This window comes from Nerophis lumbriciformis, linkage group LG28 (assembly GCF_033978685.3).
Source record: "Nerophis lumbriciformis linkage group LG28, RoL_Nlum_v2.1, whole genome shotgun sequence".
In the NCBI taxonomy this organism is placed as follows: domain Eukaryota; kingdom Metazoa; phylum Chordata; class Actinopteri; order Syngnathiformes; family Syngnathidae; genus Nerophis; species Nerophis lumbriciformis.
The window spans coordinates 1,398,927-1,420,022 of NC_084575.2; the positions used below are offsets into that span (position 1 = coordinate 1,398,927).

At 40.9% G+C, this 21,096-nt stretch overlaps 2 protein-coding genes and 1 non-coding gene across 3 annotated transcripts in view; 2 read left to right on the plus strand and 1 right to left on the minus strand.

The window, feature by feature from the left end:
- LOC133570515 (uncharacterized) overlaps positions 1-21,096 on the plus strand; it is a 905,074-nt gene that overhangs the window by 385,508 nt on the left and 498,470 nt on the right. The window lies entirely within an intron of this gene.
- On the plus strand, positions 1,322-1,393 carry trnap-ugg (transfer RNA proline (anticodon UGG)). Its single transcript has one exon. It is a non-coding gene; the product is annotated as a tRNA-Pro (tRNA).
- LOC140680140 (uncharacterized) lies at positions 10,724-12,644 on the minus strand. The gene has a single exon (XM_072916513.1). The coding sequence runs from the start codon at positions 12,642-12,644 to the stop codon at positions 11,442-11,444; it is 1,203 nt and encodes a 400-aa protein (XP_072772614.1). The 3' UTR covers positions 10,724-11,441.

A 21,096-nucleotide genomic window follows, 5' to 3' on the forward strand; every position in this document is an offset into this window, starting at 1 on the left:
GTTTTTAATTTCTCCCGAACTACTTTGCGCTTGTGTTCGGGAAGCCGATATTGCCGAGACCGCACCGTAACCCCCGGGCTGGTCTCAATATGATGTCGGATGAGATCCGTGCGACCGGGCCGCGAGGAGAACACATCAGAGAAGCGCCGCTGTAACTCAGCCACATCTGCCCTCTGCGCTGATGTGAGCTGGTCGTCACAGGACAGCCGGGGGGCCGGGCCAGAGCGCGGGATCTCCGGCCCCAACTCCTCCTCCTCCCCCACTACTGTCACCATGGAAACAGGCTCCGCCTCTTTCCATGCCTTCAGCAGGTTCAAATGGTAGATCTGAGTGTCTCCGCGTCGGTCCGAGCGCCGAACCTCATAATCGACATCACCCACTTGCCGTGCGACCTCAAAGGGTCCCTGCTACTTTGCAAGTAATTTGGAGTTTGAGGTTGGAAGCAATACAAGTACTTTTTCTCCCGGTGTGAATTTGCGTATATGTCGGAAAATAGCCATACCTTTAAATTAGTGGTAAAAGTGTAATATACTAACCTAGTTTTAGATTGTTCCCTATCAACATGTCACATTTATTGAGATTCTTGCAAAATGACAAGTCAGAACTTGTTGGTCTAGTCGTATGATTCTCGCCTGAGGTTTGGGGTTCAATTACTGAAAAAGCTCTTGTTCATTTATGCATGAAAATTGTAGTGAATCAAAATTTGTGTTAATAAAAGTGCAGTTACAGGTTGTTTCCCCAGATAAAATATAAACTTTTTTGAGAATTTGGTAACATTTGCCATAGGTCTAGTGGTATGATTCTCGCTTTGGGTGCGAGAGGTCCCGGGTTCAATTCCTGGACAAGCCCTTAACAGTGATTTTGAAGTCTTAGCTACATTTTCCAAACTGCACACACTAAAGGGATCAATGAAAATGTATAAAATCAAATACAGTGGTAGCTCAATTTACAAGCTCTAATTGTTTTAGGACAGAGCTTGTAACCCTTAGTTCTTTTTTGCAGGAAAATAGCCATACCTTTAAATTAGTGGTAAAAGTGCAATATACTAACCCAGTTTGAGAATGATTTCCCTGTTAAAATCTCACAATTCATAAGACTTTTTGTTGAAACATGTTTTTGCGGTGCATGTTGGTCGAGTTGTATGATTCTTGCTTAGGGTGCAAGAGGTTCAGAGCTTGTAACCTTTAGTTCTTTTTTGCAGGAAAATAGCCATACCTTTAAATTAGTGGTAAAAGTGCAATATACTAACCCAGTTTCAGAATGATTTCCCTGTTAAAATCTCACAAGTCATGAACATTTTTGATGAAACTAGATTTTTCGAGGCTTGTTGGTCTAGTGGTATGATTCTCGCTTTGGGTGTGAGAGGTACCGGGTTCAATTCCTGGACAAGCCTTTAACAGTGATTTTAAACTCTTAGCTTAATTTTCCAAACTGCACACACTCAAGGGATCCATGAAAATTATAAAATGAAATACAGAGGTAGCTCAATTTATAAGCTCTAATTGTTTTAGGACAGAGCTTGTACCCACACAGCAAAAAGACTCCGCGGCGGATCCCCCGCGGAGGTATCGCTCTTTCCGGAACGGACCCGCGAAACGGACCCGTATCGACGTCCACTTGCTCTCAGGAATAGATCCGCAACGGAGGCATGGCGCCGAGCTGCCGTGGCGGATCTACTCCGCATCCATGATCAAAACCTAACCTAGCAACGGACTCATAAAAACCCTGGTCCGTTTTGGACCCGTTTATCTTATTTTCAAAATCCCTTCTGTTCTTGCTGTAGGATAAAATAGGAAACTAAAAATTTCACTAAGCCCTACCACAGCAATATAGGCTTACATATGCATTGCCTTGTATTTTTAAACTAACAACATTGTCAATAGGCAGAAACAGAAAATGGTCAATTCACTCTATAAAGTAAATATATAATATTTAAATATATATAAATAGTAAATATAGTAAACATACATATTTAATCTGTTAGGCTACAACTTCAACGAAATGCTGCTCCATGCACAGCTAACATATCAGAAAATGAATAACTGGTGAATGACAAGAAGTTCAATAAAAGATTGTTTAATTGATACATTTCTATTCCTCCTGAGGAGGTGGAGGCGGGACTCGTCTCCTGGTTGCCCGATCCGCCGCCAGGTTGAACCACCTGATGGCGTGTTTGGTGACCTCAGCCTCCGTGGCTGACCTTGTCACCACATTTTTTCTCACAGCACCTGTAATCAAACAAGATTACAAGACAGATATGTTTATGTTTATGGTATGTAGCATCCAAAGCCAAGTATGCTTACATAATACAAAATATCCCATCCATCCATCTTCTTCCGCTTATCCGAGGTCGGGTCACAGGGGCAGCAGCCTCAGCAGGGAAGCCCAGACTTCCCTCTCCCCAGCCACTTCGTCCAGCTCCTCCTGGGGGATCCCGAGGCGTTCCCAGGCCAGCCGGGAGAGATAGTCTTCCCAACGTGTCCTGTGTCTTCCCCGTGGCCTCCTACCGGTCGGACGTGCCCGAAACACCTCCCTAGGGAGGCGTTCGGGTGGCATCCTGACCAGATGCCCGAACCACCTCATCTGGCTCTAGGTATTAAGGAGATTACATTTGAAAAAGAAACAATCCAAAATGTTCAAACAATATCATTATTTGGTTCCTTGATCAGAGTACTGTATGTGGATACATCTGTGTGGTTTTGTCATGTTTGTTTGATTCTGTTGGATGACGGCAGCGGGGGGCATAAATAAATATCCATAACCCAACTTTGGGAAGTTGACATTGTTTTCTTATTATATTTGTACTATCATTCTATGTTTGTATTCGTGTAGGCCAGGGGTGTCCAAAGTACAACCCGGGGGCCATTTGCGGCCCGCAGGTCATTTTTTAACGGCCCCACGGCACATTTTGAAAATACGATTGAAAAAAATAAATAACATTAAAAGTGGTATTTAAGAGCAAACAGGTGAAATGTAACAAGAAAATGTAGCAATGGTTACTCTAATCACACAAAGCTGCCAGGTAGGCTGTTTCTTTCTTTAAAAAATAATAATGAATGCGAAGAAACGCAATAAAGGAAGTCGACAAACATCAGTTGAAGCGTTACGTTAGTCTGACCAAGAGAATAAGTTTGGGAGCAGCTACAGGTATGATGGTTGCTACGATTTTTAAGGCTGCCCCCACTTTTAACTTTGAATGTATGTAATATTACTTTGAATTATATACTTACTGAAAAGCAAGGTCTTTGTTGCCATTCTGCTAAAGGCCTTTTTGTTGTTGACACCCTTCCAATTGATCTGATCTGAAACGTCATCTGTGAACATCCTGCCCAGGATGTTCCAGGTCACCCGCTTCACATCCTGGCCTCCAATGGTGGCCAAAGAAGAAATCTAAAAGGCAAAGACATCTCTTTAAACAAACAGATAAACATTTTTAAGCTTAAGTTGCATTTAAAATGTTTTTGTTCATGTTGAAAGCGTCCAGAAATGTAAAAAAAACAGAACCTGTTCTCTTGGCTCATGGACCTATGCTACCTTTACACACGATGTCAAACCAGGCAGATTGTGGCTCACTGACATAATCTTGCCACTGGGAAAAGGCGGTTCAGGACAGGCCTGGTTGTCAGGGCTGATTCAATAGAATATTTGCATAATCACGGACAATCAATAAACCTAATGGCACCATTCATATTAAGTAAGAAACCTCACCACTCTTTATCGAGCTGGGCCATTTGATGGTTCATTCAAAATTGCCTCCACTGCCTCCAACTGTTCCAGTGGAAACTGGATATTGGCCGGCATTTTAACTTCATGGTCAAACTGCTGGTTAAGAAGTTGACCTTCGGTCTTGGGTGTGTTTACTAGTTTCCAGCAGGCTAAGGATCTGGACCTCAGCCACTGTTGACAAACAGCAGTATAAAATGTATCATGTTTCAGTGTTTATCCTCATTACTCATAATCCTGACATTAGCTACTGACCTTAGTTAATGACAAAAGTTATTGACAAAGTTTGAAGAAAATATGTGATTGGTTGTGAATTTGAATTGTTTCCAAAATCTGTGGCACAGAATGACCATCCGTTATTTGTCAGTTATTGCTCACCAGAGCAGGAAATGTTGTGGGCCAATCTTCCCCCTCGCCATGTTGGCCTGTAGGCCAGGCTGGATCCAGGCTCCTTCCTATTACTGTAGAAACATGACAAAAACAAGACAGAACACACTTACACTGGCTACCTGTTCCTTTTTTCTGGCAGCTCAACCTCATTCTCTGCCTCAGATTGCAGGTCTGAGGTGTTGCAGCCGTTTCGATATTGTTGCATTATTTTAATGTGTCTTTATAGTTGTATAAAATTGAATATGTTAAAATTAACATGAGTTTCAAATTAGCTGTACAGCTGAACAGAATATTATTATTATTGATGATGATGTATCAGGTCTCTCTCTTACAAGAGACCTGGTCAGAACATAGACAGAATAGGTTATTCCAAGCAGAAAGAGAAGCAACTATGACGTTGTTTTTAAACAAGAAATTTATGAATTTGCATACCACAATGATGAAGCCTTTGTTGAACGTCTACACGTGTCCTTTGTCTTAAGGTTGATAAAGAGACAGGCACAGTCTTTCTATTCATGTTTGCGCTAAAAGACAAGAAAATACAGTAAAGTTTATCATTGATCATTGTTTCTAATGTTATATTTAAATAAATGCATAGTTAAATGGTGGTGTTGTCTGTTTCATTGCTACAAACTAGACAAGATATAGGGCAACGTTAAATTGTGGGTGCACTTCTTGATTCGGCCCCCTCAATAGGCCAAGAGCTGCTAGAAAAATGTGTAAGCAACATTACATTTTAACAAACCAGAAAGTATCTTACTTGATTAAGCGAACGCAGCAGGAGCAGTTGTAGGCAAAAATCCAGGCAGTAGATGATGCTGCAAAACACACAAAATAGAAGATGGGGCCAAGTTCCATACAGTCGCATAAGAAATTGTGAACAGGCGCAAAATACATTAGTTGTCTGAACTGATGTAAACAGTGATTCAAATAATTTCTAATTCATTCATTTTAATTATAAAGATTGCAGACAGACTCTTTACATGATACATTATATATGTAACAGTCACTGTTCTGCGTTGTGTCTTTTATAGTGATGCACACACAGGAGTTGAGTCGTGGAGGATTTATTCACCTTTTCTTTTTTTGAATGGAAACAAAAACAGGGCGTCACACACAGTCCACAGCAGCAGCGGAGTTTTTGGCCCGTGCGCAAACTCACCAGACCAGAAACAGCTACCATTAAGCTAATCCACGTGGTTAGCTTTGTGCTAGCGGCAGCATTTAGCATATAAAAGTCTGTTTTTTACAACAATTTAACACCCTAAGCTCGGAATTTAACCCACATGCTTATCAACAAGTCACAAGACAGTGTGCATTCTTATAGAATACTTTAAGAGCGACAACCAAAAAGTTTATAAAAAAATAAAAGGAGATGAGACATACAAAACGTGACTTACCAGTTCCGAGCGTCGCATCAAGAAAAATACACAGCAAAGAAACTTTACTTAACTACCATAACATATTCTGCCGAAATTTCTATACATGGTGTTTACGTGACGTCACACATCCGGGTTATCCCGGGTCATCCGCCATCTTGGGAGGCAAACAAAACACACCTGGCCTAGTTGACACGCTTCACGATTATTGACAATAGCTTCGAGCAAACACTGGTGAAAGGCGCATAATGGTTATTTCCTGTTGGGTGAATGGATGTACAAATCGACGGGATGGATCAGTGCAGCGAGGATTTTTCAGTATTCCTAAAATTAGACACAACAAAGGAGAACAGACAAGGAAAATCAGCGAGGAGAGACGACGCTTGTGGTTGGCAAGCATCAACAGGAAAGAGGAGCCATCTCAACATTCCAAAATATGTTCTGATCACTTTGTAACAGGTAGGATTACGTCTCAATCTGTTTATTAAACATTTTAGAACGATGTATTGTTTATTTTTTTGTCAATTTGCTATTCTCGAAGCCCTTTATGGGATGGACCACGAAAGCGAAAGCCCCCCCCCCCCTCAGGATACATAGCGCCCATCTCAGCCCAGGTTGCTTGTACACGAAATGAGTTGTAGATCTCAATGGATAAAATATTTAGGTATCAACCTTGTCATAAGTTAGAGGAGTCCGACGTGTCCTCGCTAAACACATGGTTTTAATGTACGTTATATATACATACCCTGCCCACTACAAGCACTTTCTCGTTTGCAGTCATGCTTTTAACGTCGCTGACCCATCCGTTAATAAACTGGTTGTACGCCTCCAGAGACTTGAATGCCCTCAATTCCTCCATTGTATAGGCACTGGTGTAATTGACGAGGTAGTTCAAAATGTCTATGTACGTTATGGCCGGGAGGCATTTGTGGTCATACGTGAAACTTTGTTTCGGCACTTCGTACGGGTCAACGCCTATGCATTGTGTCTTCTGGTTGTATCTTTCCAACGTCTGGTTGTCCAAGCCTTCTTTATACTTCTTTTTTGCTGGTTTCTCGGCCATTATGCATACGTTTGTGAACGGGTTCGATGAATTTGCTGATGTTGTACCGATGCGCTTGCCTTTTAAAATGGCGGATCGCGCGGAGCATCATGGGAAATCAGTCGGGCGTGAAAACTATGTATTCCATTTTAAATAAAATAGCTTTTTTTTTTCACAGAATATAAAGTTAGCCACATACACGTCCGTACTGCAGCAGTCAACAGGCTGGCGTCGCGTGCTTCTCTGACGTGACGAGACTCCCACGTTGACGACGGTTAGTCATATACTTGAGTAAAAAACTCTTTTCCCTCCCTAACGAGGACGGACGCTGCCATCTTCGCCCATTTCTGTTTTCCCTCTCTCTCCTTGTCCCGCCCCTCCTCTCCTGTCATTCGCCAGTCCACCAGCCTGCAAGTCATTGATTGGCCGAGCCTATGGCCAAGGTCCTGGCTGTGATTGGATGAAAACATTGCTATTCCATTTTAAACAAAATAGCCTTTTTTTTTACAGAATATAAAGTTTTACTGCTAGTCCTAATATCAAACAACGTCATTACAATCATACATAAATGATGATGGAAACACAAAGGCCGATCTTTACTGTGAATCTAGCAATAAATCAATAAATCTATACTTACGTTCGTGTTCCAGCAAAGAAAGTCCACAAATGATCGATCTTGGCTCATGCGCGTACACACCAGTAGGCGCGTCCACGTCCGCGGGTGCAGACATTGGTCGCTCAGTATCCGTGTAGGCGAAGCCTATACTCTAGGCGGCGCGCGCCAGTTTAGTTTGCGCGTCCGCGTACGCGAATCAGACACGGGTCCGCTCAGGATCCGCTGTCTGACCGTACAATTTTCAGAGGCGGAGCGGATCCTCTAGGCGGAGCCAAAACGAATGTGACAGTAACGCGGGTTGGGCGACTTGAAGGCGGATCCGCATAGGAGTCTTCTGCTGTGTGGGTAGTAGTTAAGTTGACTTATGGTAGGAGTACAGGTTGAGTTATGGTAGTAGTTAAGTTGACTTATGGTAGTAGTACAGGTTGAGTTATGGTAGTAGTTAAGTTGACTTATGGTAGGAGTACAGGTTGAGTTATGGTAGAAGTTAAGTTGACTTATGGTAGTAGTACAGGTTGAGTTATGGTAGTAGTTAAGTTGACTTATGGTAGTAGTACAGGTTGAGTTATGGTAGTAGTTAAGTTGACTTATGTAGTAGTACAGAATGAGTTATGGTAGTAGTTAAGTTGACTTATGATAGTAGTACAGGTTGAGTTATGGTAGTAGTTAAGTTGACTTATGATAGTAGTACAGGTTGAGTTATGGTAGAAGTTAAGTTGACTTATGGTAGTAGTACAGGTTGAGTTATGGTAGTAGTTAAGTTGACTTATGGTAGTAGTACAGGTTGAGTTATGGTAGTAGTTAAGTTGACTTATGTAGTAGTACAGAATGAGTTATGGTAGTAGTTAAGTTGACTTATGATAGTAGTACAGGTTGAGCTATGGTAGTAGTTAAGTTGACTTATGATAGTAGTACAGGTTGAGTTATGGTAGTAGTTAAGTTGACTTATGGTAGTAGTACAGGTTGAGTTATGGTAGTAGTTAAGTTGACTTATGGTAGTAGTACAGGTTGAGTTATGGTAGTAGTTCAGTTGACTTATGATAGTAGTACAAGTTGAGTTATGGCAGTAGTTAAGTTGACTTATGGTAGTAGTACAGGTTGAGTTATGGTAGTAGTTAAATTGACTTATGGTAGTAGTACAGGTTGAGTTATGGTAGTAGTTAAGTTGACTTATGTAGTAGTACAGAATGAGTTATGGTAGTAGTTAAGTTGACTTATGATAGTAGTACAGGTTGAGTTATGGTAGTAGTTAAGTTGACTTATGGTAGTAGTAGTACAGGTTGAGTTATGGTAGTAGTTAAGTTGACTTATGGTAGGAGTACAGGTTGAGTTATGGTAGTAGTTAAGTTGACTTATGGTAGTAGTACAGGTTGAGTTATGGTAGTATTTAAGTTGACTTATGGTAGTAGTACAGGTTGAGTTATGGTAGTAGTTAAATTGACTTATGGTAGGAGTACAGGTTGAGTTATGGTAGTAGTTAAGTTGACTTATGGTAGTAGTACAGGTTGAGTTATGGTAGTAGTTCAGTTGACTTATGATAGTAGTACAAGTTGAGTTATGGCAGTAGTTAAGTTGACTTATGGTAGTAGTACAGGTTGAGTTATGGTAGTAGTTAAGTTGACTTATGGTAGGAGTACAGGTTGAGTTATGGTAGTAGTTAAGTTGACTTATGGTAGTAGTACAGGTTGAGTTATGGTAGTAGTTAAGTTGACTTATGGTAGGAGTACAGGTTGAGTTATGGTAGAAGTTAAGTTGACTTATGGTAGTAGTACAGGTTGAGTTATGGTAGTAGTTAAGTTGACTTATGGTAGTAGTACAGGTTGAGTTATGGTAGTAGTTAAGTTGACTTATGTAGTAGTACAGAATGAGTTATGGTAGTAGTTAAGTTGACTTATGATAGTAGTACAGGTTGAGTTATGGTAGTAGTTAAGTTGACTTATGATAGTAGTACAGGTTGAGTTATGGTAGAAGTTAAGTTGACTTATGGTAGTAGTACAGGTTGAGTTATGGTAGTAGTTAAGTTGACTTATGGTAGTAGTACAGGTTGAGTTATGGTAGTAGTTAAGTTGACTTATGGTAGTAGTACAGGTTGAGTTATGGTAGTAGTTCAGTTGACTTATGATAGTAGTACAAGTTGAGTTATGGCAGTAGTTAAGTTGACTTATGGTAGTAGTACAGGTTGAGTTATGGTAGTAGTTAAATTGACTTATGGTAGTAGTACAGAATGAGTTATGGTAGTAGTTAAGTTGACTTATGTAGTAGTACAGGTTGAGTTATGGTAGTAGTTAAGTTGACTTATGGTAGTAGTACAGGTTGAGTTATGGTAGTAGTTCAGTTGACTTATGATAGTAGTACAAGTTGAGTTATGGCAGTAGTTAAGTTGACTTATGGTAGTAGTACAGGTTGAGTTATGGTAGTAGTTAAATTGACTTATGGTAGTAGTACAGAATGAGTTATGGTAGTAGTTAAGTTGACTTATGTAGTAGTACAGAATGAGTTATGGTAGTAGTTAAGTTGACTTATGATAGTAGTACAGGTTGAGTTATGGTAGTAGTTAAGTTGACTTATGGTAGTAGTACAGGTTGAGTTATGGTAGTAGTTAAGTTGACTTATGGTAGGAGTACAGGTTGAGTTATGGTAGTAGTTAAGTTGACTTATGGTAGTAGTACAGGTTGAGTTATGGTAGTATTTAAGTTGACTTATGGTAGTAGTACAGGTTGAGTTATGGTAGTAGTTAAATTGACTTATGGTAGGAGTACAGGTTGAGTTATGGTAGTAGTTAAGTTGACTTATGGTAGTAGTACAGGTTGAGTTATGGTAGTAGTTCAGTTGACTTATGATAGTAGTACAAGTTGAGTTATGGCAGTAGTTAAGTTGACTTATGGTAGTAGTACAGGTTGAGTTATGGTAGTAGTTAAATTGACTTATGGTAGTAGTACAGGTTGAGTTATGGTAGTAGTTAAGTTGACTTATGTAGTAGTACAGAATGACTTATGTAGTAGTTAAGTTGACTTATGATAGTAGTACAGGTTGAGTTATGGTAGTAGTTAAGTTGACTTATGGTAGTAGTACAGGTTGAGTTATGGTAGTAGTTAAGTTGACTTATGGTAGGAGTACAGGTTGAGTTATGGTAGTATTTAAGTTGACTTATGGTAGTAGTACAGGTTGAGTTATGGTAGTAGTTAAGTTGACTTATGGTAGTAGTACAGGTTGAGTTATGGTAGTATTTAAGTTGACTTATGGTAGTAGTACAGGTTGAGTTATGGTAGTAGTTAAGTTGACTTATGGTAGGAGTACAGGTTGAGTTATGGTAGTAGTTAAGTTGACTTATGTAGTAGTACAGAATGAGTTATGGTAGTAGTTAAGTTGACTTATGGTAGTAGTACAGGTTGAGTTATGGTAGCAGTTAAGTTGACTTAACTCTGAACCCAATTAAATGACGTTACCATGGCAACCGCACCATAGCAACGGTCCCATCCCTGTCAACACTTCCTGTTTCTCAAGAGGAAGTGGGCGGAGCAATCTGCCGAAAAGGAATGTCAGCATGAACAGAGGCCAGCAATCAATGAGAGAAAACAAAATAAAAACAATATAAACAAATAAGGAAATTTGTCTCCTACAGTATGCAAAGTAAATGTCTGTGGGATGATGTACAATACTGGCTTGTGCCTGACACTCCAAACTTTGATTGATATTGATATTGTTTTGGGGATGTTTAAAAAGAAAACATACATTAAAAATGTTTAAAACCCAATAATGGGAATTTCTGTTTTATCCACGAATGTAAGTTTGTAAAAATACAAAATAAACATCCTTCCACAAACAATTCAGCCTTTTTCTCTCACTTTTATATTGCATAAAGGTCTGGGGACATACATATAAAACAATCATCATATTACAAAAGAGAGTAATAAAGATCATTAATAAAATGGATTATAGAGACCCAACAAATAATTCATAAAGTCACACATTTTAAAATGGTATAAAAGACAAGTGTTCAAATGATGTATAAAGTAAATAATAATATGCTTCCTGAAGTGGTCCAGAAGATGTTTCACATGTGAACCAGTACATATGTACATCATATAAAGGTGATCATCTATGGGATCATTACCAAGTAGAAATACAAATATGGAATACTTCAATATTTCAAACTATCTAATCTATAAATGTAGAAGCATATTAAAAAGATAGTTACACAAACAACAATGATGTCACACATGTTATATGTGCTGATGTTGTTAGAAAGTCAACATTAAAGTCTTGACAGTTTATTTCAAATCCTGCAGTTTCATTTGCTGCTGCTGTTCTCACCAGCACACTTGTGTTTCTTACACTGGTACTTAGAAGACAATCTTTCACCACACACACTGCAACTCAACACTTTCTCTCCTGGGTGTCTTCTCATGTGTCTTTTCAAAGATTGCCTTTTAGTAAAACCTTTACCACAGATTGAACAGGAGAAGAGTTTTTCACTAGTGTGTGCTCTCATGTGTCCTTTCAAATGTTGACTTTGTGTAAAACCTTTACCACAGATTGAACAGATACAAGGTTTTTCACCAGTGTGTCTTCTCTTGTGTCTTTTCACACTGTGACTTTGTGTAAAACCTTTACCACAAGTTGAACAGGAAAAAGGTTTTTCACCAGTGTGTGTTCTCATGTGTACTTTCAAATATTGACTTTGTGTAAAACCTTTACCACAAGTTGAACAGGAAAATGGATTTTCACCAGTGTGTGTTCTCATGTGTCCTTTCAAATGATGACTTTGTGTAAAACCTTTACCACAGGTTAAACAGGAAAAGGGTTTTTCACCAGTGTGTGTTCTCATGTGTATTTTCAAAGATCGCCTTTGTGTCAAACCTTTACCACAGATTGAACAAGAAAAAGGTTTTTCACCAGTGTGTATTCTCATGTGTGTTTTCAGATCACTATGGTATTTAAAAGTTTTGTCACAGTGAGAGCATGTGAAGTGAGTGTTGTCAGTGTGACATGTTGCATCATCTTTAGAGTCTTCATCATCAGTGTCAGGAGAGTGTGACGTTGTGTCCTCACTATCTGATAGTGGAGCTAAGATCTTGTCTGCTTGTGATCCTCCACAGTGGTCTCCATCAGCTTCTGTTGTCATGTGTTGTGTTGAGCTGCTGCTTGGAGGCTCCGCCTCTCTCTTCTCCTCACTTTCACCTTTGACCTCATCATCTTCACTCTTCACAGGGACACCAGTCACTGGGAACTCCATCAGTCCTTCAATATGATCTCCTTCCTGACTGATGCTGTGTTCCTCCTCTTCCTCTTTAATGTGGGGGGTCAGTGAGTCTTCCTCTTCCTTTTTACAGGGAAAGGTCTGTGTCAAAGAGGAAAAGGAGACGCCAGAGGGTCCGTGGTGCCTGGTCTTCCTCTTTGGTGGATCCTCCTTCAACATCCTGAAGCTACTCTCCTGTTTTTCAGGCAGAAGTTGTTCTTCACAGACGTCTGCAGGACACAAAATGACAAACATGCTTGAGAAATGTCCAGATTTGCTCAGTCACATGAGGCATTCAGTAAGTTTACATGTACTTAAAATAACAAGTTAATGTATGAATTGGCCTGAAAACAAACACACTGCTGTTTACAACATCATTCACAGGAAAAGAAGACCACTTTTTACGAGGGGTGGGCAATATGGCCTAAAATCTGTATTGCCATAAATTCCCTTCTGCCTGAGGTATGATGTATAAAGTTGGAGAAAAGATTAGGTCGTTTACATTGTAAATCTGTATTCCGTATTGTTAGCTCTGCTATGGCGCTACCTTGTGGTCAGGTTCGCTCACTGCGAGTGCAGTGGGTTGAAAGTGCATTTCCTTTTGCTACGTGCCATAAACCCCAAGTATGGTTTCTTCATTTATCTCGCCAAGCAACGTTTGTAAGTGTAACCGGGGATTTCCACTGGATGTGGAACGGCGGCGCCACGGCGACAGACTCGTTCCGTTTTTTGTTTTGAAGTCAATGTGTCAGTTTCCACCGCCTGGCTTCTATATTTAGTGGTCGACACAACAAGGCGGTTCAATTGAGCTAAAATCTGCTCGTGTGGGACAAGAAGTCATGCATAAACACAAAATAAATGATCCAGTTTACTTTCAAAGTAGAATATTCTGTTTAAGGAGGATGGTATTCTACACTTTGAAAAGACCTAATGGACATGAAGTCCACTTGTCAAAGGTTTTCAGACCTAATTTCACCTCCTTGACACAAATAGACGAAGACATGCTGATTCTAAAAGGCCCAAAATTAAAGAATCATAAAACAGGCATATCCCGATCAGCTATATGGGGGCCTAAACTTCAGCGTTATATTAAAATGACCATCTCTAACATTAAAGTGAGTGTCGCCAACTCTAGGAAAATGTGTAGAGGAGAATTGCAAGTAGCCGAACCAAAGGTTGTGAATAACTTGCTTTGTTCATGTAAGTCTGCTGTGGAATTAACATGCTCAGGTGCTGAGAGCCATGCACAGAGTGAGACCTCTTAGTCCAGTTGAAAATCCAGAGACCACAAGGTCTCTGGCCCGGCTGCACCAAATGATAATATAAATCCATTTAATCAAGTCAAAATACAAATAACGCAACAAGAGAAGAATCCCACACTTCTCTTTTGTAAAGTAAAATTGTACAGCCCATATCGGCATCTACATCAACTATATGATTTGCCTGAGAAGCTGGACCGGACAAAATATATATATATTTTTTTTAAGCAAAAATATCCATCCATCCGGCGGAGGAAACTCATTTCGGCCGCTTGTACCCGTGATCTTGTCCTTTCGGTCATAAACCAAAGTTCATGACCATCGGTGAGGGTGGGAACATAGATCGACCGGTAAATTGAAAGCTTTGCTTTTCGGCTCAGCTCCTTCTTCACCACAACGGATCGATACAGCGTCCGCATTACTGAAGACGCCGCACCGATCCACCTGTCGATCTCACTATCCACTCTTCCCTCACTCGTGAGCAACACTCCTAGATACTTGAACTCCTCCACTTGGGGCAAGATCTCCTTCCCAACCTGGAGATGGAACTCCACTCTTTCCCGGGCGAGAACCATGGACTCGGACTTGGAGGTGCTGATTCCCATCCCAGTCGCTTCACACTCGGCTGCGAACAGATCCAGTGAGGGCTGAAGATCCTGGCCAGATGAAGCAATCAGGACCACATCATCTGCAAAAAGCAGAGACCTAATCCTGCAGCCGCCAAACCGGATCCCCTCAACGCCCTGACTGTGCCTAGAAATTCTGTCCAAAAAAGTTATGAACAGAATCGGTGACAAAGGGCAGCCTTGGCGGAGTCCAACCCTCACTGGAAACGTGTCCGACTTACACTCTTAGAAATAAGGGTTCCAAAAGGGTTCTTCTACAAGGGCTGAGGTTCTAACTGGAACCATTTGCTTCTGAAAAACCCTTTCCCGAAGAAAAGGTTTTTCAAGGGTTCTTGGTAACGCTAATGGTTCCAGTAAGAACCATTTTGATCCAGAGAACCCTTTAAAACCCCTTTTCTGAATAATTGGTTTTAAAAGGGTTCTCACTAACACTAAGGGTTCCAGTAAGAACTATTTTGATCCAGAGAACCGTTTTTGGAAGAAAGAGTTCTTCAGGGATTGTTGAAAGCATGGGTAAGATCCTGTGTCACCAGGGACATACTTCCTGATAACATTTGCCAATAATGGTGCAAAATACATTTCCTTGTGACTACTGATACAAATACTTTTCATATACAATTTTTTTGTTTATTTTAAAGCAAACTCTTCTTCCCCAGATCCTGTTGATCAAACTGTAACATAATTGCCCATCTTGGCATTTGAACACCTGCCACCCAGTCTAAAGTCACTGGCAATAGTGACTGAGCTAACCAGCTGACTGCCTTCAGTCATCAGGTCCACCATACTAGTCTATTACCTTACACCTTCTGATCAGACATACAAATAATGGCAGTCCTATAACTGAAATGTTCTGTTACCAATTTATTTCCACAACCATTAATTATAAGACAGCAAGATCTTCATCAGCAAATCTTGTTGACTCAGGCAAAGATTAGCTGTGACTGGGAGGACCATTTTTGAAATCTGCCTTGACAACTGCTGTCTGGCTAGGGATTCTGTTTGAGAAATAGCTCAGTGATTTAGGAGCTGGTTCTTGGTGCCAAAGAATCTGGGTTCAAGCCCTGACAAAGGTGGTGATGACAGCTCATGAAAATGCCAGATGGTCTTTGTGAAGCAAACATATACATTTTAGAGTCATGATAGATTAAACATCAGTTATTAACTTATGGAGCAAATCGAATCAATTAAAAAATCAAATTACCAATATCTCCATTCTGTCTAGATGCAATATGTGTATTTTCAGACTTTTGTCTTGATAACTGATATATTTACAGTGGTTTCAAATCTGCATGCACAACAGTGAATAGCTTAATCAATTTGTGAAGCCACTGTTGAATTGTCACTTGCCAATTAGCTCAGCATGATAGACCACAGTCTTTGGTTCTATTGTTGTGGATTTTAGCCTCAACTGGTGCAAAAGGAACATTATAATGTCAACTGTCTTGCCTTCCTGTTCTCCTGTTTGTTGCTCAGAATTGCCTTAATTTGCCAAAAATCGCCCGGACCCGACCCATCGCTGCACAGCAGTTATAATTGTGTTTATTTAGTTTAGTTACATTACTCCCTTCTTCAGGAGGAAATGACACACAGCAAATAACTAGCAAGGGGGTCCCTGCAGCAAGGATATAACCCCTCTTTCTGGGGCATCTAAGTGAGCTATACGACTCACTGGACAAAGGCTTTTGAAAGTTTGTTACAAGTCAGGTGATCTAGGGATACAGTTTGAAGTTGTGAGTTCAAGGCCTGGTTGATGCAGAGTGACCATATTAATGCATACTGAGGTGATGTGTGGATTAGTGACAGACAATTTAAAAAATATTAAACACTTATTTTACAGACAATTTTACTCATGTATTTGTCTCCTCCTCATACTTTTCCATGATCGGCCTCATCCCATGGCTGCTGTACCCTGCTGACTGGCTTAGTCCAGTTGTGAAGCTGCACATAAGTTCATTGATAGACAACGGTCTTTGATGTCAGAGGCCAAGCCTTAACTGATGCAAAAATCACACTGTATTGCTGACTTTTAGGCTACTACATCAGGGTTTGTTGATGCTGGGAATTGAACCCTGATCTCCCAGGGGAAAGGGCAAGGTTTGGTGTGTTGGGCCAGGGAGCTGGCATGATGGTGGCTGTCATGTGTGAGTTAAGAGCTGGTTGCCCCATGGATTGCACCACATGGTCTGGTCTTCCCTGCCTACAAACCAGGTGTGACATACCAATAGTGATTACTGTGAACAGAACAGAACAAAGAAGAACAGGAGAGAGAATAGAAGAAACTTCTGAGAATCAAGGTGAGCTAAATATAATATCTTATTTCAGCATGCTTGACCCTAGCTGAGGACTTTTATGGTAAAAGGTGGACTAAGCATTTGTTTCTTGTTATGTTTTGTTTGTTTGCTTATTTGTTTGTTTTCTTGTAGAAAACAAACAAACAAATTGTATTGTGGTCAAACAATACAATACCTGACAAAGCTCTGCTGAGAGCTGCCATAACAAAATAGGTTACAGTATATCTGTACAATTAATCTGAAATCATTCTAAAAAGGTTATCGTAGTTGTTATTTTAATGAAATATTATAGTATAAATTGTCAATGTTAGAAGGAGCTTTAACGTTGTCGGTAGCGGCGTTGCGGTCGCCATCTAGCTCGTCTTTGGAGGGATGGGTGGGCTGGTGAGCACCATGGATCTAATACATCCATGTTGAGCACACACTAATGTGCGGGTAGGAGGAGCAGGGAGACTGGGCTTGAGCTTGGTCTCCAACATAGTGGTAGCAGAAAGATAACACAAGACGAAGGTTACAGAGAGGATGATTCTTCCATATTATATAACTTTTTAAAAAACATGTACACCTCATCTTAATGGTTACCTCTTACTATATTGCTTGTCATTTTTCTTGAATGCATATAGGCTCAGGAGAGTGAAGAATGTAGAGAGGATGAAAGGAGCATTGAAGCTCATATCAATGAAATGTCTACAGAGATGCTTAAGGTACACCCAGATCTGAACTCTTTAAAGGAGAGAATGAGACAAACCTATGCATACCGAAAGACCTTCATGGCAACTGCCAAGGCAGAGGAAATCATCGAAAAGTTTCCCGCACTGAAGCTTCCTAAAATAGTTGGTATCTTCAAGCATTGAATTGATCATATTTAATTGTATGTGCATTATTTCATTAATGATCATCAAGTATTTTGAGATGACACTTGTTATCCCTCCTTACAGCTTCTGTGGGAGATGAAGGAGCAATTCCTTGTAGAAGCTGATCGCAGAATGGTCACAGAGCTGGTTCGAATGGCAACGAAGATGGTTCAAAGAGCATCTATGTGTGACCTAAAGGACTTCTGCCAGAGGGCAATCAATGCCTGCCTGGATGATTCAGTAAGACGAGGTATCTAGGCCTATATGTGTATCTATAGGAGCCACAATCTGTATTTCTGAAAACAAAAAATATTACAGAATAATTGTATTTCCTCAGGACTCATTAGGGATGCAGCAATTCTACTGCTGCCTTCCATTTTCAGAGAGGACTCATCCTTTCTATACACTCTACTGGAGGTAAATACTGCATTTAAGGTCAAGATTTAGGAATTGGCATTATCCATATTATGGCAACATTGAGTTATTTTGCTGTTTTCACAGCAGGTTTTATTTACTGACATGTATCTGTTTTTATTGCATAGGAGCCAAGCGTGCCTACTCCAGCAACCATGCTCCATAACACACATGAGGGGAACCCTTTGCAGGCACAAAGGATAACCCTATACCTGGATGGTATACAGGTTTTGACTGAGGACAGCAGCATGGACATATCATATGCTATGAGTGCATTAATGTCACTCTATTTTGTTTTTGCTGTCCAGTACCCAAAGGAACTGAGAAAAACTCTTATTTTCATTGAAAGATTTGTGTTGGGGATCAAGGACCACAGTGTTGTACCCATTTCAGTGAAGAGACTATACAACTGTGTCGGAAGTGGGGAGTAGTGAGGAGATGTGTTGCAGCATGGGATTTCATGCTTTATGTTCTTGTTAATGGTCAAATTCCTGCTGCTGCTCTTTGTTTGTACATATTGATAAAAAAAATATCCCTTATTTAATACATATTTTGGACCAATACATTTTGTTTGATTTTGGCATAGTGATGTCTCTAGATTTCCATTATTGTTACAATACGTAAGATTTTGAGTACTTATTACATAACACTGAAAAGTATTTCAACATTATTTAAATCAATGTGAAAACTTTGTGGGATTCCCTCACTTTCTCATGATTCTGTTCCACTGTCACAATTAGTACATGCAGTATGTACACTGATTCTTTTCATTGGACCATGCATTGTTTTATTGTTTGTAGATAGCTTACAATAAGGCGCAGTAAATGCAGTAAGTGCACCTTGGATTGATTGAACTAAAACTATTTTGTGTCTCTTTCTGCCATGTCACCATTGCTGGAGATTTATTTACACAAATTCACCTACTGAGGACAGCATGATGTGTCTGGCCTGTCATGTTGCTGATTCCACTGGACCTATGCTGACTTTTGACCTGTTCTCCCCTGGGGCCTACACAGCCTCTCCTGTTTTGTTGGACTATCTTTAAATAAATGTTTTTCTCATTAAAATGTTTTGAATGTTTGTTCAATGTCAACATGATAAATTACCACAATATAATATGAACTAAACTGATCTGTAGAATACAACATGGTTCTTTATAGAACCCTCAGAAGACAAGACGGTTATCGGAGAAACCTTTGAAAAGGGATGTTTTTAGAACCCCCTGTGTCAGGTCTAGATGAAACCCTTGAAACATGAAAGAGTTCTTAGTGGAACTCCCTGTGTGGGTTCTTGATAAAACCCTTGAAACATGAAAGGGTTCTTAGTGGAACTCCCTGCATGGGTTCTAGATGAAACCCTTGAAACATAAAAGGGTTCTTAGTGGAACTCCCTGCATGGGTTCTAGATGAAACCCTTGACAAACGAAAGGGTTCTTAGTGGAACTCCCTGTGTGGGTTCTAGATGAAACCCTTGAAATACGAAAGGGTTCTTAGTGGCACTCCCTGCATGGGTTCTAGATGAAACCCTTGAAATACAAAAGGGTTCTTAGTGGAACTCCCTGTGTGGGTTCTAGATGAAACCCTTGAAATACGAAAGGGTTCTTAGTGGAACTCCCTGTGTGGGTTCTAGATGAAACCCTTGAAACATGAAAGGGTTCTTAGTGGAACTCCCTGCGTGGGTTCTTTGTAGAACCTCTCATGGGGGGTTCTGGGTGGAACCTTACACACAATTCTAGGTATAACCCTTCATGTTGGGTTCTAGGTAGAACCCTCCAAAAGGGTTCCAAGTGGAACCTTTATAAAAAGGTTCTACCTGGAGCCAAAAAGGGTTCTCCTATGAGGACAAGCCGAAGAACCTTATATGGTTCTACTTAGCACTTTTATTTCTAAGAGTGTACTGCCGGCAATGCGGACCAAGCTCTGACACTGATCATACAGGGAGCGGACCGCCACAATCAGATAGTCCGATACCCCATACTCTCTGAGCACTTCCCACAGGACTTCCCGGGGGACACGGTCGAATGTCTTCTCCAAGTCCACAAAGCACATGTAGACTGGTTGGGCAAACTCCCATGCACCCTCAAGGACTCTGCCAAGAGTATAGAGCTGGTCTACCGTTCCACAACCAGGACGAAAACCACACTGTTCCTCCGGAATCCGAGGTTCAATTATTCGGAGTAGCCTCCTCTCCAGTACACCTGAATAGACCTTACCGGGAAGGCTGAGGAGTGTGATCCCACGATAGTTGGAACACACCCTCCGGTTCCCCTTCTTAAGGAGAGGAACCACCACCCCGGTCTGCCAATCCAGAGGTACCGCCCCCGATGTCCATGCGATGTTGCAGAGTCTTGTCAACCAAGACAGCCCCACAGCATCCAGAGCCTTAAGGAACTCTGGGCGGATCTCATCCAACCACGGGGCCTTGCCACCGAGGAAATTTTTAACTACCTCAGCAACCTCAGCCCCAGAAATAGGAGAGCCCACCACAGGTTCCCTAGGCACTGCTTCCTCATAGGAAGATGTGTTGGTGGGATTGAGGAGGTCTTCGAAGTATTCCCTCCACCGATCCACAACAGCCGCATTAGAGGTCAGCAGCACACCATCCTCACCATACACGAACATGGTCCACTCGGACTCAATATCCAGTGCCTCCCTCGTGACATGTTCAAAGTTCTTCCGGAGGTGGAAATTGAAACTCTCTCTGACAGGAGATTCTGCTGGACGTTCCCAGCAGACCCTCACAATGCGTTTGGGCCTGCCATGTCTGTCTGGCATCCTCCCCCTCCATCGGAGCCAGCTCACCATCAGGTGGTGATCGGTAGAAAGCTCCGCCCCTTTCTTCACCCGAGTGTCCAAAACATGAGGCCGCAAATCCGATGACACAACTACTAAGTCAATAATGGAACTGCAGCTGCACCAAATAATAAGATAAATCCATTTAATAAAGTCAAAATATAAATAAGGCAACAAGAGAAGTATCCCACACTTCTCTTTTGTAAAGTAAATTTGTACAGCCGATATGGGCATCTACAAACCCCGTTTCCATATGAGTGTTAGATGTAAATATAAACGGAATACAATGATTTGCAAATCATTTTCAACCCATGTGAAGTGAAGTGATTTACATTTATATAGCACTTTTTCTCAAGTGACTCAAAGCGCTTTACATTGTGAAACCCAATATCTAAGTTACATTTAAACCAGTGTGGGTGGCACTGGGAGCAGGTGGGTAAAGTGTCTTGCCCAAGGACACAACAGCAGTGA

Bases quoted from the DNA above. Each gene is read 5' to 3' on its own strand.
- LOC140680140 (XM_072916513.1), bottom strand. From the start codon at position 12,644: ATGTTTGTCATTTTGTGTCCTGCAGACGTCTGTGAAGAACAACTTCTG.